Source organism: Chrysochloris asiatica, unplaced genomic scaffold, assembly GCF_000296735.1.
Source record: "Chrysochloris asiatica unplaced genomic scaffold, ChrAsi1.0 scaffold00099, whole genome shotgun sequence".
Classification (NCBI taxonomy): domain Eukaryota; kingdom Metazoa; phylum Chordata; class Mammalia; order Afrosoricida; family Chrysochloridae; genus Chrysochloris; species Chrysochloris asiatica.
The window spans coordinates 80332-97811 of NW_006408617.1; the positions used below are offsets into that span (position 1 = coordinate 80332).

At 34.0% G+C, this 17480-nt stretch overlaps 1 protein-coding gene across 1 annotated transcript in view; it reads left to right on the forward strand.

The window, feature by feature from the left end:
• SLC4A10 (solute carrier family 4, sodium bicarbonate transporter, member 10) overlaps positions 1–17480 on the forward strand; it is a gene marked incomplete at its 5' end in the record, with an annotated part of 223129 nt that overhangs the window by 77394 nt on the left and 128255 nt on the right. The window contains 4 exons of the mRNA XM_006867029.1: positions 3602–3690; positions 4664–4753; positions 12039–12196; positions 15296–15383. Of these exons, the coding sequence (XP_006867091.1) occupies positions 3602–3690; positions 4664–4753; positions 12039–12196; positions 15296–15383 (425 nt within the window). The remainder of the gene's footprint in view (positions 1–3601; positions 3691–4663; positions 4754–12038; positions 12197–15295; positions 15384–17480) is intronic.

Here is a 17480-nt window from a genome sequence, read left to right on the forward strand (position 1 = left end):
ACAACAACAACAACAACAATGCTTAACTATTTTCTCAGAAACATAAAAGATTCTAAATTTGTAATTTATATCCCTATACCAGAGGCTAGTAATTTTAATGTATTTTTCTTGCGTTAACATATAGTCTACATGTACATTGACAATCTACAACTAGTAAGAACTTTACTGTCATTTTGTATGTTTCCTACTAGTTAAATCTTCATAGAAAGGTCATAATAAACATTACTTAAAATAGACACCAGACTATCTAAATCCCTCCCTGATTTTCAACTCTGTGATATATTGTATAAATTGTCAATAACCTTAAAAAAACAATAGCATAGAACAATAAATCTTAAAACATACTAAAATTTGATAGAATAAATAAATACAAAAGCTAAGGTTTAAATATATTGCAGGAGCTGAAGGTCACTTATAAAATGTTCTGCTTAAAGAATACAAATGAAAACACAAAGTCTTCAATTTCTTAAAATTTTAAGTTACAGTCTACTTTCCATCCTGTTCAATATATTCAAAGTTGATGATTCAATTGGGTTGATTCTTTTTTTGTGTGCTTGTTGATGGAATTAAATATTTGTTCTTTCATGTTGTTTTATACTGCACAAGATAAATTATTAGAAAAAAGCAGATATATATTTATTTAATTTTCCTTGCCTTGAATTTTACCATTCAATTTTATAGAACATTCTTAAACTTCAAGTTAGGCTTAACTGTATCTAATGTTCTAACTCATGGAAATATTGAGAAATGATGTGAAACTGGTGATTGAAGACATCTGTTAATTGCACAAATGCATTATGTAAAGGGTTTTCTTTAAAATTAGTTATTATTTTGAGAATGGTAAATTGAATGGCTGCTAATGAACAGTTCAGTCATAGTTGTACATTGCAGTTAGAAATGGGAGAATGAAAATAATTTTTGCAGCTTAAGTTGGACATTTCCATGACATTTATGTATTTCCTTGAAGTATACTAAAATAACAAATGTTGTCCATGGTTTGAGGTGAATTTGCTTTAAAACGTATTTTTATTTAATCTTTATAAATGTATTATTTTACTTTGTTTAGTTAACAAACAGAACTATTTAAGTTCTAGAAAAGTATTTGGCCTTTTACTGACAGTAAAACAATTAATTTTAAGCTATAAAAATGTATCTATTGGGTAATGTTTTAAAGTAAATAAGTATATTATTAAGTGAGCTTGAAAATTTCTAGGTCACGAAGAATGTGAGTCTTCTGTAAATAATTCACAGAAAAGGTTTTCTTTGCAGCTGCACTGAAAGTTTAGAGAAACCTAGATAAATATAGACTGCAAGTAGTTGGAAATAAGATTAAAGGTGAAGTTTGACTAAAGCTGAGGCTTATGTAGAGAGAAGAGCTAGAGAGAGAGAAGAGAGTATTCCCAGTGTCTAAGACTGATGGAAATCAGAACTTTGGACCACTGAATTATGATCATAAATATGGCCAAGACTTCAAAAGTTAGGTTGTCAGTCAGTTACTAATTTCACAACAAAAACAAGTGAGAATAAAAGACTAAGGAAGAAAAGGGATACATATGAAATTGATTTGTTGCTTTGAATGCTATCTGACCCATAACCACCACATATATAGGGTTTCCAAGGAGAAGTTGGTAGTTTAGAATGGCCAATCTTCTGGTTAGCAAGTGCCACACTAGGACTCCATTGAGTTTTTAATCAGGTATTTACTAAATATGTATACTAATTTGAGATACCTTGTGATTGCAAAGAATGTTTTAAATTTAGTAAATGATGACATTTCATTAACCTTTACTATCCATTGTCCCATTCCCGGCTTTACTGTCCAGTAAACCAAGTAATATTGTTGTTGTTGTTGTTAAGTGCTGTCGACTCTGTTACAATTCATAGTGACCCTGCATAGGATTTTCAAGGAGCAGCTAGTGAGCTTGAACCTCCGACCTTGTTCAAACCTACCTGCAGCGCAACACATTAACCCACAGTGCCACACCTGGACTAATAAGTAATATTAGCTTCTGTATGATGGTAAAAAGACTACAAAATAATTAAGTTGCTGATTAGCATTAATAGAAAATGGATACAATTCATGTTTATTCATATTTTTGTTGGCAGAGCAATAAAAATATCCTTAAGCTATTGAATAAAAACAGGCATAAAATAATATTCACAGTGTTTGTACTGTGTGAGCTAAAGGTATTTCTAACTGAAACTCTCAGGAAAAAAAAAACAAAATCTAGTTGTCATGAAATTGATTCTGACTTATGGTAACACCATGAGTGTCAAAATAGAACTGTGCTCAGTAGGGATTTCAGTGATCGAGTTTTCAGAAGATCCTATTTTGTGAGGCACCTCTGGATGAACTTGAACTGTTGATCTTTCTGTTAATAGTGGAGTGCTTAATTATTTGAGCCACTCAGAGTCTGACCCTCTCTTATGTTGTTGTTGGTGATAGTGGTTGTTGGCAAGTCAATTGTGATTCATGACTATCCCATGTGTACAGAGGAGACGTGCTCCATAGGGTTTCAAAACCTCCTTTCCAAAGGAGATCAGCAGGATTTACCTTTGAGAAGCTTCTGGATGGACTATCCTTTAGGTTACTTAGTCCAGCACTTAACCATTTGAGCCAGCCAGGAACTTCTTGAACCTCTCATATAGGAATCCATAAAACCTGCTTTCAAAGAATATTTTTCCCATTAGCTTGATTTTTAGATATAATTTTTGTTGTTATTGTTGCTAAGTGCTATTCAGTCAGTTCGGAGTGACTGGTGGATTTGAACCACCAACCTAGTGGTTAGCAATCCAATGCTTATCCTAACGTACCATACCAGGACTCCTTTAGATGCCAAAGAAGATAGAAATAATGCTATGAACTTTCAGAATAAATATTCATTCCTTTTTTAAAAAAAACCCTACCCACTGCCAGAAGTCCTGGTATGGCGCTGCAGATTAATGCACTGGACTGCAAGGTTGGCAGTTCAAGTTCATCAGCTGCTCCTCAGAAGCCATATACAGGATCCCTATGAGTCAGAACTTACTCCACAGCACTAAACAACAACAAAACACACTGCCAGGCTGTCAGTTCTGACTCAGAGAGACCCTGAAGGACAGAGTAGAACAACAATTCCTTGGCATTTCTGAGACTGTAAATATTTATCGGAGCAGACAGCCTCGTCTCTTTCCTGTTTTTTAATGTACACATTTAAAATTCTTCAGTCTAAGCTTAAATCTTAATAGATTTCTATCTTGTCTCTTTTTTTAAAAAATATACCATTAGTTTTGGTTGAAATTTACAAATGATGTTTCAAAACTATTAGATTTATAATTTTTCTACATGCTGCTTCTTAATAGAAAACAACCTTGTAGTCTGAGTTTTAATTTGAGAATTGCTTTACATTTTTTTGACTAAATTCTCCCATTTCTATCTGTAACTGGTAAATAAGAATTTTTGCATTTATATAGATCTGTTTATATTGAACCTTCATGCTTACATCATAGACTTCTTAAGAAACCTGTTAGTCTAGTTTAATTGAAAATTTTATTTCACTCAGTATCTCTAGAATTATGTAAGTAATTGTTTGTATTCTGTAATAATAATTTCTTTTAGCAGGTCAGGTTGTTTCTCCTCAATCTGCTCCAGCCTGTGTGGAAAATAAAAATGATGTGAGCAGAGAAAACAGCACTGTTGATTTTAGCAAGGTAAGCTTTTTTCCCTCTCATCTAAGTAAGCTGCTGAATTACTACTAGAAATTACTACCCATTTTTCAGAGGTGTTGACACAATTTTTTACATGTTCATATTTTTAAAAACCAAAGCTCGTTATTTTTATAAATAATGTTAGCATTTAAATCCACATGTAAAGTTTTGCTTATTCAAAAAATCAGATGTGTAAATTTTATACATTTCCCTCAGGTTTCAGCCACTTGGTATAATGCATTATTTTAAGTAAAAAAAGAATAAATTGATTTAAAGACAATTTAAGAAAAGTTTAATTCATTGTTTAAAAGCTTTTACCATTTTTTTTTTTTCAAAATTACTTTTCCAGTGTTTTTGGAAAAGCAAATCATATAATAAAAGCTCTACTGTCATTGTGATTCCTAGAAAGGCAGTAGTATGAGGAAAATTCTCTGAGAACACAGTAAGACTGAGACAAGTTTTGAATAAAAACATAATAAGGACTGTGTTGCAGAATTTATGTATCTAATTTGAGAAAATTCAATATTAAATCATTTCTTTGAGTGTATTCTGTTAGGAAAATAAAAATATTTCAAAATAATGTGACTTTGATTAGCAAATTCCTGACATTGCATATGTGCCACTGTAGGCTAACAATTGATTAAATGGGGAAGAATAGTAGAAATTTCAATATTGGCAGAAAACAACTTCTCTTTTTATGAGTGGCTGAAACACTAATAACTCAGAGTGATAGATGAATAAGGTTTTTAACACTGGCAATAATTGTAACAGTGGATGGAGGTGGGAATGGGAGGAAGGATCTTGAATAGGAGTTCTGAAAAGATTAATAGCCGTTAGCTCCTTGGAGCGGTTTCTGGACCCCTCAGCCAATGCCTGACTGATCTAGGTCTAATGTGCATGCTTTTCCCTCTGGTACCTGGTGGAGTTTCTGAGGGAGCGTGGTGTACCAGCTTAAGTCTGTTAATTGTGCGTGCAGGGACTGGGAGGCCAACAAAAGGGGCATACTAGTCCATGTGGGATGAAACAAAAGCATGAAAAAGGACCTCCACACCAGCAAGAGAGAGAGGTGAGGGCATATTTGGACTCTGTTTCTACAGTGGTTTAAAGCTTATTTCACTGTATGAAGGCATGTGATTGAAACATTAAACCAGTTCAAATGTATTCCATCTGCCACTCCAAAAACATAATCTTTTTAAAGCATTGCATCTTCATTCATCTGCAAGTTGGAATAAAATTGTCTGAAATTGCCATACATTCAATTTCTGATATTAACTTGGAATTCTATCTTAAAAGCAGTGACATAGAAAACTGCTTATTTATTTATGCAAGCATTAACAGTATGAGGGTAAATAAAAAAAATTGCTACAAAGTCAAAGAAACTTGTATTATTAACAAAAATATCAAAATATGAAGCTATTGTTTCTTAACATATTCTTCACCTAAGTCTATATACTTCTAAGGCAGTGTTTCTATCTCTCTAACCCTTCACCAAAGAAAGCTGCACTCTTTGATTTACATCATGTCAGAAGAGCAGTTTTGGCATCTTTGAGGGACTCAAATCATGGTTCTTTTAAATGTTCTTTGAGTTTGGGGGAAAAAAAGAAGTCTGAAAGGGGCAATATCAGGGTTGCAGGATGGATGGGGTAAGTTTTTCCAATGAAATTTTTGTAAGACAGTATGCGCTGCCTTCGAAGAATGAGCAGGTGTATTGTTGTGATAGGGAAAATGTCTTTGGAACAACTTACCAATTTAGAAGCTTCTTAAAACTTCTTAACATCTCAGCTCTTGAGATCATCCTTTATCCTTCAAGAAAATCTATCAAGAGTAATCCTTTGTGAGATCCTCCCAAAACAATTGTCTTGACCTTCTGAACTGACCTCTCTGTTTTGAATGTAAGTAGTCCAGCAGATCCCCTCAGATGGCACTGTTTTGATTGGATCTTTTTCTGAAGATATCCTAGTGAGACTAAGACACATGCATTACAGAGAGAACTAGTTTGCAGCCATCACTGATCAGAGACAAGTTTGAACAGGATTTGTTTGAAATAAACCTGTGCATGTATGAACTAGACCCTAGTAACAATATTTTTTGACTGATCCTCATATAGCAAGGGCATTTAAAAATTCTAAAACATGATGATAATAAATCACATAGTTCATCTTTGACACTGGATTTTCTACCATCGCATCATTTTGCATATAGTTGTGGAACCTATCTTTGCAGCCTTCATTTGAAGGAAAATAAAGATTCACATCTGGAAACAGTAGTTCTCACCTTAGACCCTCCAAAACAAGGAGAACTACAGAAGAGTGAAAAAGAAAATAGACTTTACTTCCTTTTTCCTATTGAATTTCTGTTCACTAGCTCATTCTGTCTTTTCATAGACAATTTAAACTTCTAGACCTCTGTAAACATGCCAGCCATCTGTATTTCTTTCTTTCTTTCTTTTTTTTAATTATGTCTTTTTTTTTTTTAATGTTTTGTTGTGTATTGTGTGATAGTCTACGTGGGGGAACATTAGTTTTACATCCATTCCATCATATATCGCCTCATTGCCATAGTTACCATCCCATCCATGCATCATCGCCCAACCAAAGGGTATACCCTACAATCCCGCCCACCCTCCCCTCACGGTCCTTGGCACACAGTCCTTCTCTCTCTCTGGATCCCTAATCCCCAGGCACTCCATCTCTTCGCGTCGTCCGTCCTCTCTCTTCACATCATCCTGTCTGTCTCAGTCTCTGTCCTCACTGCTCCTCTGGGTGGGGTCCCACTCTCCGCTCTTCTCCATTGATGGTCCCAGGGCCCTGCGATCCTAGACTGAAAGGTTAATCACGCCCCCGCCTTGCTATAAAATTTCCACCTTTACATTACCAGTCCTCACAATTAGTCCTGGTGACAATCATTCACCCTTGCATCCCAAGGGACCCATCCGCATTTCTTTTCATCTGCCCCTTCCAGACAGATCGGACACTACTCACTGGAGACTCCACCATCCTCCCCGCCCTGTGGATCTAGGTTCCTTCTTGAAAGCTTGTAAGCCAGTCACTTCTTACCTTTGTATCCCTTCTCCCATTTTTAGTTAGTCAATGTTCAAGTTGCCCATCCCTATCTACTCTTTGTGTGGAGGGGGTGGGAATAATTCTTGGAGCAGGGATTTGTTTCCTCTTTTGAGCTACTGCATTTATAGATGGATGTCCAGTTTATCAGACTGTATCAGATGACGAGCCATCTGTATTTCTGGCTCTCTTATCCATAACATAACATACTGGACAGAACACAACTTTTTCAAAAAGGCATGCAGCCTTGAATTGTAACTCAAATAACATTTAAAACCTATCTGATCTTAGAGGAAATTCTCTGAAATTCAGTTTTCTCACTTGTAAAATGAGAATAATAATACCTATGTACAGTTTTATTGTAAAACTTAGGCAAGATAATATATAGCAAGAACCTTGATGACTATTGGGCATACTATAGGTATTCAATAAAAGGTAGCTATTATTATTGTTATTATTAATATTGGTGGAGATAGTAGATCCTAAAATAAGTGCTAAATCAGAATCTAATATATTTTTGTTTCCACTGGATCTTTAATGACTTGAATGCCTAGGATATATTTGTGGAATGAATCCTTTAGGATTTAGTATAATTTAAGCCTGTGGTTTTTGAATTAATAAGAAATCACTGAGTAGTAGTTCTTGCTTTTTTAATTTGGAAATACAAAGATTTAGGGCATGGAAAACAGCAGCCAGCATTGATTACCGTGAAAACAAAGTTCAGTGCCAGAATTTGCAGGTACATATGTTAAGATTTTTCAGCCTTATGATTTCAGTTTGGTAGTAACTTTATCACAATTCAGTTAGTCTCCAGTTATTTTATCCATTTAAATATTTTAAGTTTTAGCACATTCAAAATCCCAGCAGAACTTTTAAGATGTTATAAAAAAATTAGAAAGGAAATTATTTATTTCATGCAACTTATCCATCGTATCTACATGTTCCCCTTCCAATGGGTAAACCCATCAAATCTGTTTATTTAAAAAGTGTTCTAGAATTTAATTTGAGTTGTCCAGTTTTAGTTTCCTATAATACATTTAAAAAGCATAGGTGTCAAAACACTTTATGTCTCTGACATATAGAAGATGACTATTTTAGTTCTTCCCAAATATTGGTGATATTTTCTTATTGGAAATAACCAAAATAAGGCTTCATTTAAAAAAAATCAATGTAAAATTTCTTCAGCATTTATCTAAAGTATGTGAAGCATAAAGAGTTGGATTCTGTAGACATCGTCTCACTTAATAGGTGAGAAATCTGAATCACCAGAGAGCTTAAGAGAACTGCTCAAGGTCATGTTAGTATCATGATACCATTTCTCCACAGAGGATCTCTTTTATTAACTTTCTTCTATTTTTATAATGACTTTAAGACTTAAACTTTCTCCCTAAATTTCCATCTGAATTTTCTTTGTTCAGTCTCAGTCTATAACTTGCCCAGATACTTCTATCTGCATTATGATCTTCTGATAATCTTTTTTCCTAGAGATGTAAATGTTTCTCACAGATAGCTTAAGTGCCAAATTTCCAGAATAAAACATATTTTTCCTCTTAGCATAAAGGTTAGCTACATAAGTGTAGGTCCAGATCTAGATTATATGTAATATGATTTCTTAAAGGTTCTGTTCAGGGAACCAGAAACAGTGCTGAGTATGTTCATTCCAAGTGATTCAGTACACTTAAAGATAGTTTTAGGGATACAATTCTACCGACATCATCACTTGTTGATGTTGGTAAATACCTTGGAGTTAGTTCCTACTCCTAATGACCCTGTATAGGGTTACAAAGGAACTTATGTTGAGTTTGAACCACTGACCTTGCAGTTAGCAATTCAGTGCTTAGGTTAGCACTTCAGTGCTTATCCTACAGCACCACACCAGTTGGCTTGTTGTTATTGTTGTTGTTAAACGCCATCGAGTTGATTCCGACCCTTAGCGACCCTGTATAGGGTTTCCAAGGAGCAGTCAGTGAGCTTGAACCACCGACCTTGCAGTTCAAATGGCTTTGCAGTCTGGTGCATTAAGCCACAGCACCATACGATTACTCCAGTTGTCTTAGATAATTATGTAACAGGCTAAATTGTCCTTAAATGTGGTATTTTTGTTGTATTAAAAGAAAAGAGCTCTTACGGCACTGTAGGATAAACACTAGACTGCTAACCACAAAGTCAGCAGTTCAAGTCTACTGTAGCTCTGGAGAGAAAGATGAAGCTGTCTGCTGGTGTAAATATTTACAGCATTGGAATTGACTTGATAGCATTAAGTGGGTTACATTAATAGACAGCTATATTGCCAGCTGAGTTTTTTATAAACTATATATTAACATAATGTAAAAATGCATTATATATTGTATACTGCTGCTCCTTGGAAACCCTATACAGGGTCGCTAGGGATCAGAATCGACTCGATGGCATTTAACAGCAATAACATTATATTATTGTTGCAAAGTGCTGTCGATTTTGTTCCAACTTAGAGCCACACTGTTTAGAGTTTCTGAGAAGTGACTGGTGAGCTTGAACTACCAACTTTGTGGTTCAAACTGACCTTACAATCCAGCACATTAACCCACAGTGTTACACCAAAACTCCATTATATAATTGCATATATATTATATAATATATAATTGCACATAACAGACAATATAATTGTTGTTTTTTTGTTGTTAAGTGCTGTGGAGTCTGTTTTGACTCATAGCAATCCTGTGTAGGGTTTCTGAAGAGTAACTTGGATTTGAACCACCAGCCTTGTGGTTCACAGTCCAGTGCTGATTCTACAGTGCACAGATAATATATATTAACACAAATACCCGGATTACCCTGGAAAAAGATAATAAATATGACATAGTGATTATCCCAGATTTATATTATAATTGTAATATATTATATTTCAGAATCAAAAGATAAATTTGCTAATTTAGATATTAAATTGTTTATATTTTAATGCTTTTTTCTAAATAACTAATATTAGTGATGTATTAGGTATTATGTAATAGAACAAAAAAATATATAAAAGGACCAGATATTTCCTTTATAAAATTAACTATTTTAGCATCCTACATAATCCTTATTTAATGAAATTCTATCTTAAATCAGTTATTTCAAAAATTGCTACTTGCCAGAGGCATAGACTTCAATAGTAAAGACTATGGCATTGCTTGAGTAATTCGTGAGCTTGGAGACAGTTTTCCAGGTGAAATGTAAACTTTTAATTAAAATTGTTGTTGTTGTTAAGTACCGTGGAGTCGGTTCCAACTCATAATGACCCTGCACAGGGTTTCCGAGGCAGTAAATCTTTACGGGAGCAGAAAGCCTCATCTTTCTCCCGTGGAACAGCTGGTAGTTTGAACTGCAGATCCTGAATTAGCAGCCTGATTCGTAACCACTACACTACCAGAGCTCCTTTTAATTAAAATTACAACAGTATAATTAAAATGGATAATTAATTATAGATTTGCTTTAAAAATCTATCATTTAAAATTTTATTCTGGTATGTTAATGTTTTATGATTATTCTTTTTATTGGGGAAATAACCTCAGTTATTTACTTTTAGACTCAAAGATTTATGAAGATTTTAATTTTTTTCTCATAAGGCCTAATGTGAAATCTCTAAATCTCTACTTGGGAATTTATGCATTATAGTAAAGCATGGCATTACTAACTTGAAGCATTCTGTAACGTATATATTTCTCCTAACTAGAAAAATAAATACAAAAATAGCATAATGAACCCTATGAAATTTAACCTTTCGCATCTATAAATTGAAATGTTTGATTCTGCAAAAGAAAATATGCATTATATATAATATCCTAGTGAATGTATTTTATGAGTTTTTTTAAATCTATAGACTAAAAACTTTAACTTTTTAACTTATCATATTTACCATTTACATCTTGTTAAAGGCAGTTTTGCTCCTTTATATCATGCTTCTTTTCCTTTAAAACAGATCTATTTGATATTTTCAAGAAGTACTATAGATTATTTTTGTATTGCATTTTTATGATCAAATGCATAGTTCTTACACTGGGCTTCGTGTTTTGAGGAGCCATTACTACTTCCAAAGAGAGTAATTAGCTATAGACCTTCAAAATAGCAGTAATGAGTCCTTGATTTTAGAAAGCAACATACCTAATCTAGTCAATAATGTGGCTATAGACTCTTTAACACACTCTGTGGGTTAATGCGCCAGACTGCAAAGTCGTTTAAACTTCAAGGTCGGCAGTTCAAGCTTACCAGCTGCTCCTCGGAAACCCTATACAGGGTCGCTATGGGTTGGAATCGACTTGACGGCACTTAACAACAACAACAACAAGAGCTTTAAATAGTTATATTTTTAATTTCTGAAAAAAATATTTCCAAATCATTAAGCCCTCAAAAAAAATCTAGTCTGAAGAATCTCAACCTAATCTCATGTTTGCCAAAAATCTCATATTTGTCATAAATCTTCTTTCTCTCTCTCTGAGCTATTCCCATTTGATGTTTGGGCCCCCTCTCATTAACATGCAAGCATAAAATGAATTGCTAGAGCAGGTAAACTCCCATTCTCCCTGCAAACAGCTTTCTGTAAAAAGCAACTCAAATGAATTACAAAATGAAGTAGGCTTTGTAGAATTGATTTTAAAGTCACTGCTTGATTTCCACTTCGGCCTTGTGCATAAAAATTGATATTTATACTTATAGATCCTGTACATCCGTATTTTCAGACTTCACTCTCTACTGTTTGCTTAGCATTTCTTCTTGTTTGATTGCTTATGTGTGCATTCATTTGAATCATAGACATCTCATGTCAAATATTTTGCACCTCAAATGTTAATAATTTTATTCTTGTTTTCTCTACTCTGTCATTCCTAAAATTCTTTGTTGAATAACTAAAATTGAAGAATTATCAGGTCAAGTATAGACTATGAAGACTATAGAACAGCTAGAAAAAAACTATGAGTTTTGAAGTTATAATGTATGCTGTAAGAAAAATATGATTATGTTTCTCTTGTAATAAGCATATTTTGAATATTATATACAAAAATAAAGGTAGTGTAGTGTAAAATATGTACATCTATAAACAAATGCAAATTAAATTGTGATTAGTATGTATCCATATAATTGAACATATGAATTTTTCTTTACTAAAATTTTAAGCTTGTTAATACCGAATAAGATTCATTGAAGAATAATAACTATGTGTATTTATTTAAATTATATCTATTGATGGATTACCATATGTGAAACACTGTGCTAGAATATGATTTAACAAATGATTTCAACTTTGGCTTATCTTATTTTACTTTGTGATGCTCTCAGGTTGATCTACATTTTATGAAAAAGATTCCTCCAGGTGCTGAAGCTTCAAATATCCTAGTTGGGGAGCTCGAGTTTTTGGATCGAACTGTAGTTGCATTTGTCAGGTTGTCTCCAGCTGTATTGCTTCAAGGGCTGGCTGAGGTCCCAATCCCAACAAGGTAAATGTCATAAGAATATCGTTCACATTGTTCTTCAACTATTTTTTGTGTGTGTCTGTGAGGGTAGGGCTATGGTGGGGGGGCACCAATAAATTAAATATAATTTCTTCCTTAGAGTTCTGATTCATAAAACTCTCATTACCTTTTGTTTTTGGAGAAGTGAAAAAGAGATAAAATGTTACATTTCTATCAAAGATTGATTAGACTGTATACTGAAGAGAGGATCCAATATGTTTATACATCTGTGGTCAAACTCAAAAAGACCAGTTTCCAAGGCTTGGCTTATACCTGAATGAGAAGTTATTTCAAATACATGCAAGTGTCACCATTAAGATAGTCCCTGACTTATCAAATGTGATGTATGTTTCCATTCTAGGCACAAACCACATCCTACACATGGGGTCTACATAGATGCTAGTAGTTGTTTCATAGTAGGGTGGTTGAATTCCAGTTAAAAGTACAATTTTAATTTAGTTAACTGAACTTGTTTTTCATTTAAGTATACATAAATAATTTAGCAATAATGTGAAAAAATGTTGGTTATCATTTATCCCTGTTTTACAGATATAAGGCTGTCCATGGGCAAAACTGAAAAACAAAGCAAAAGTATATTGCCTTCAGCACTTTTAGGTCCCTAGCAAAGCACTTTGCTAACTTCATTTTGTTCCCTTCTCCAGTCATCACATGTGATTCCTATGTATGTACAGCCTATCACTCTGCTTTTATTTTTCACAGCAAAGAATATATGTCTACTGCTCCATTCCCAGCAGGACTGGTGCCCTTTGTTCAATGATGCAATTGTCTCAGATGCTGTTAATATACATCCTCTCCCAAATACCAAATGCCTTGATCATGTTAAAATGATGACAAATCTAGGTGCTATGGCAATTAGGCTTGTGGACTGTTGGCATTAACTTAAAACACAGTTAGTTCCATCACTCCCAGCTTTATGAATAAGGTAGTCCAAAAATATGGAATAATGACTCAAGGAGAGACTCTTTTTTTTAATTTTTATAAGAGTTCAGCTGACTGGAATGGAATTCAATGTTCTAATTCCTATGGCAGACCCTGCAGTATGAGGCTGAAACCTGGTTACCATTCAGGTTATAGAAAGAAATTTCTGTTTGTCCTGTTTTTGAGACTATTGAGAATCCTAATACATACCAAATTTTATTTTAAAAAGAGGAGGATGAGCTAAGCACATAAAAATAGCATCTGACTATATGGTTAAGGCTGTTGTTTTCTATGCACAACCTCTAACAAATCTACAGTTTCTGAAATCTGAGATTCAGATTTAAGATGTTAGATTTACTCAAAGTACAAACCCATTGTAGTCCAGTTGATTCTGACTCATAGAGATCCTATAGGAGTAGAACTGCCCCCTAGGATTTCCAAGGCTATAATCTTTACAGATTTGACAGCATTTACCAACAACAACAATCTTTATGAAAGCAGGCTGCCATTATCTTTCTCCCACAGAGCAGCTGGTGGGTTCAAACCAATGACCTCTCAGTTAGCAACTGAACACTTAACCACTGTTCCACCATGGCTTCTTTTTACTAAGTTTCGTATTATTTTAACATAGTTTAAAATTCCTTTTAGTTATCTAAGTAATGCATTTCCTTTTGCCATTTAGGAAGGTGTCTGGTGAACTCACAGTAAATGATGACTATTTTTGACATAGTTTCTATGTTTCAAAGGAGAGAAAAGGAAAACCCCCAGGAGTAAAGAAAAACCATAATGGGGTTATATACTCTGTCAAGTTTAGGTGACCTCATTTCATACTGACATAGCAAAATATGTGAGGAGAACAATGGAAAAAATTAGGGGCACTAAAGAGCCACATTATGAGGGAGGTTCAAAAGACTAGACTATTTAGTTAAGAAAGGTGAAAAATGGAAAAAGATTAGTTAGACAAATAGAATAAAGGAAGTCATTCAGGGTTTCTAATTATACATCCTTAGGACAAAAGAGCAGACCATGAGCATAATAACAACACATAGTAAAAATAACAGAGAATAATATTTTTGTAACGTATAAATAGCTCATGTAATGGAAATTTCTTAAAAGAATTTTAGTCAATAAAGCTTTTACCAGCACATCAAATTACATCTGTTTATAATATATCCTGGACACTTCTGTATAGCGAAAATTGACTTATACTCAGTAAAAAACTGGCAAAAAGGAATAATTAAAACCATGTGTGATCGCTAATGTTTACGACTAAATGAAGAATAGAATTATTGTATCTCTTCCAGTCTACCTTACAAAGCCATCAGTTTTCATATTAAGTAGCATAAAGTGTTTAACAAGTTAATACCATAGAGTTACATTGCAGAATATAAAATACTCTTTAATTTTAACAATTTTCCCGAAGCAATGATCTTTTCAGGGCAATTACTAGACTTCCAAAGTGAGAACGTACAGGATGATTTCTTCAAAAGTTTCAGTTGTGATGATGAGTTGCCAGACTTGCCACATAATTTTGAATGGAGTATTACAATGCAGCTGGTATTTTTACTGGTCTAGCTTTGGAATTAATAGATCATTAACTCCCTATTTTTTTCTGCCTATCAAATCTTTGATTCCTGACAATATTTTTTCTACTTAATGCAAATATCATATATATCTGTTTATTTCATTTCTATGTGTGTACTACTATGCTACCTTCCCCCCATCCCTCCCAACTAATTCTTCTTTTTGTATATTAGTGAGCTCCTTTCCTTTCTATTTAGAAGCATTTAATTGTGCTTTACTCCCTCCTCCCCACCACCAGATTCCCATTCTAAGCATCCCCAATCCTAGAAATTCCCAACAACTGTGTGCTCTCCAGGGTAACTAAATGGGGGAGCACTGAAATCACTTATACCTATTGAAAGTACTTATTCCTATTGTGCAAGGATCTTAAGAAGTAAGTAAGAGTCAATCACTGTAAAATATTTCAAAATAATAATAAACTATGAAAAACTATGAAAATATTTCACATCAAAACCCCCAAACTTCAGTTATTCCCTTGAGATGGAGTGATTCTGTATTACTATAATTATTTTTGCTTTCTGCCTTAAAACATTTCTTTTTTTTTTTCCTTCTAAATTACAGATTTTTGTTCATTCTTCTGGGACCCCTGGGAAAGGGTCAACAGTACCATGAGATTGGCAGATCAATTGCAACCTTAATGACAGATGAGGTATTTATTCAATTTCATTGGGAACATTTCCTCCTGCTCATTACACCTCATTTTTAGAGGACCTGTATTTATGATAATTTGCTGTGGATCAGATTTCTCTGACTGAATCCCATTTCCCCATGTATCCATTATAAAATTTCCCTTGAAAAATTTGTTCCAAAGAATTTATTAATTCACGTATATGAATATAATATTTTAACCTCCTATTCTAAAGAAACCTTGTTATTTAATGGCATTTAGAGTGTAGACGTTAATGGACCCCTTTTACCATGTGTGCTGCCGATGTGAGCACCACTGTTAATATCATTGTAAAGCTTGTTTGGGGAAAATAATATTAAAGTCTAAAGAAAAAAATCTACTGTAGTTGATCTAAATAGTCTACAAAATACAAAAACGTTATGCAACATCTATCAATTCTTTTGACAATTGCTTGAATGTAGATGATTTTAACTTGGTAGTCTTTGAACCACTAGAAGAGTTGTGGGTTGATTTCAGGAAATCTGTCACCTCCCTAGTATAGCACATAAATGTTTTCTATGTAGTATAAAATGTCTATGTAGGTTTTTTGGGGGGCGGGGCACTATAACCTTTCTTCAGCCTCTTAAAGAAGTTATATTAAAAAAAGTAAGATAATAAAAATATGAAAAGTAGTATCATAACAATTTTAAATTTATATTCCCTAATGCTTTATGGAAAAGAGGTTATTATTGTTAACAAGAAAAGAGCAAATGCAAAACAACCACAGAAGAGACTAATTCAATCTTCAGTCATGAATGGTGTTGAACATTTTCTGGACTCTAATCTACTAATAACTGGACCAATAAACAACATTCTTATGAATGGAGAAAAGATCAAAGCTATCAAGGACTTCATTCTTCTTGGATCAAATATCAACTCTCACAGAAGCAGTAGTCAATAAATCAAATGACGTAATGCATTAGGCAAATCTGCTGCACAAGACCTTTTTAAATTGTTGAAGATGTCAGTTTGAGGACTAAAGTGTGCCTGACCCAAGCCATGGTATTTTCAGTAACCTCATATACATACAAAAGATGGACAGTGAATAAGGAAGACTGTAGACGAATTGATGCTTTTGAATTATGGTGTTGGGGGAGAATATTGAAAGTGCTATGGGCTGCCAAAAGAATCAAGAGATGTGATTCGGAAGAAGTGCAGCCAGAGTGCTTCCTGGAGGCCAAGATGGCCAAACTTCGTCTCTCATACTTCAGACATATTGCCAGGAAGGACCAGTCACTGGAGAAGGAGATCATGTTTGGTAAGGTAGAGGGTCAGAGAAAAAGAGGAAGACCCCCAGTGAGATTGATTGGAAATATGGCAACATCAATGGACTCAAATGTGGCAACAATTTCAGGTTGGCTCAGGACTGGGCAGTATTTAGTTCTATTGTGTATAAGGTCACTATGGGTTGGTACCGACTTGATGTCACCTAACAACAACAACAATCTACTAATTTACTAGTATATGTTTTGAAACATTTGGCTATGATACTTGAAAAATCTGTGCAAAAAATCACTGATTAATACTTTTCATACATTATTTTTTTTTCTTGGTTTAAGAAATCTATTATATACATTAAAATGATGTTTCTGTTGAATTAGTTATTGATGTAAATCAGAAACATAAAGCTATAAAAAAAAAAACATCTTTTTACTAGTTTTCAAAAAGACTCAGTTGAATGAGTAGCTCATTATATTGATGAAATCTGGGAGGAGAGAGTAGAGTGAAAAAGGGGCTTGTTGAAGACCAAAGAACTAACAATGAGAAGGCACTAATGCTGTCTTTGTTTTAAGTGTCTCCATATTGATATATACTGTGCCATGTTTCAGAATCACAAAATAACTGAAGCTGTGATTTGTGTCCCATAAATTTTATTGTCACTATTTCGATGCACATTTGTGTTTACTGTTCGGTCATGTGTTAGGTGAAAACTATTTCCTCATCTCAAACATCAGGACATGATATTAAAACATTTGTGGGGCATGGCATATACTATAATGTGAAGAAGGCACATGAGATTTCCCATGCACTCAAGGTTTCTCTCCTCCTCATCCTCCTCTTACTCAACAGACATCAAGA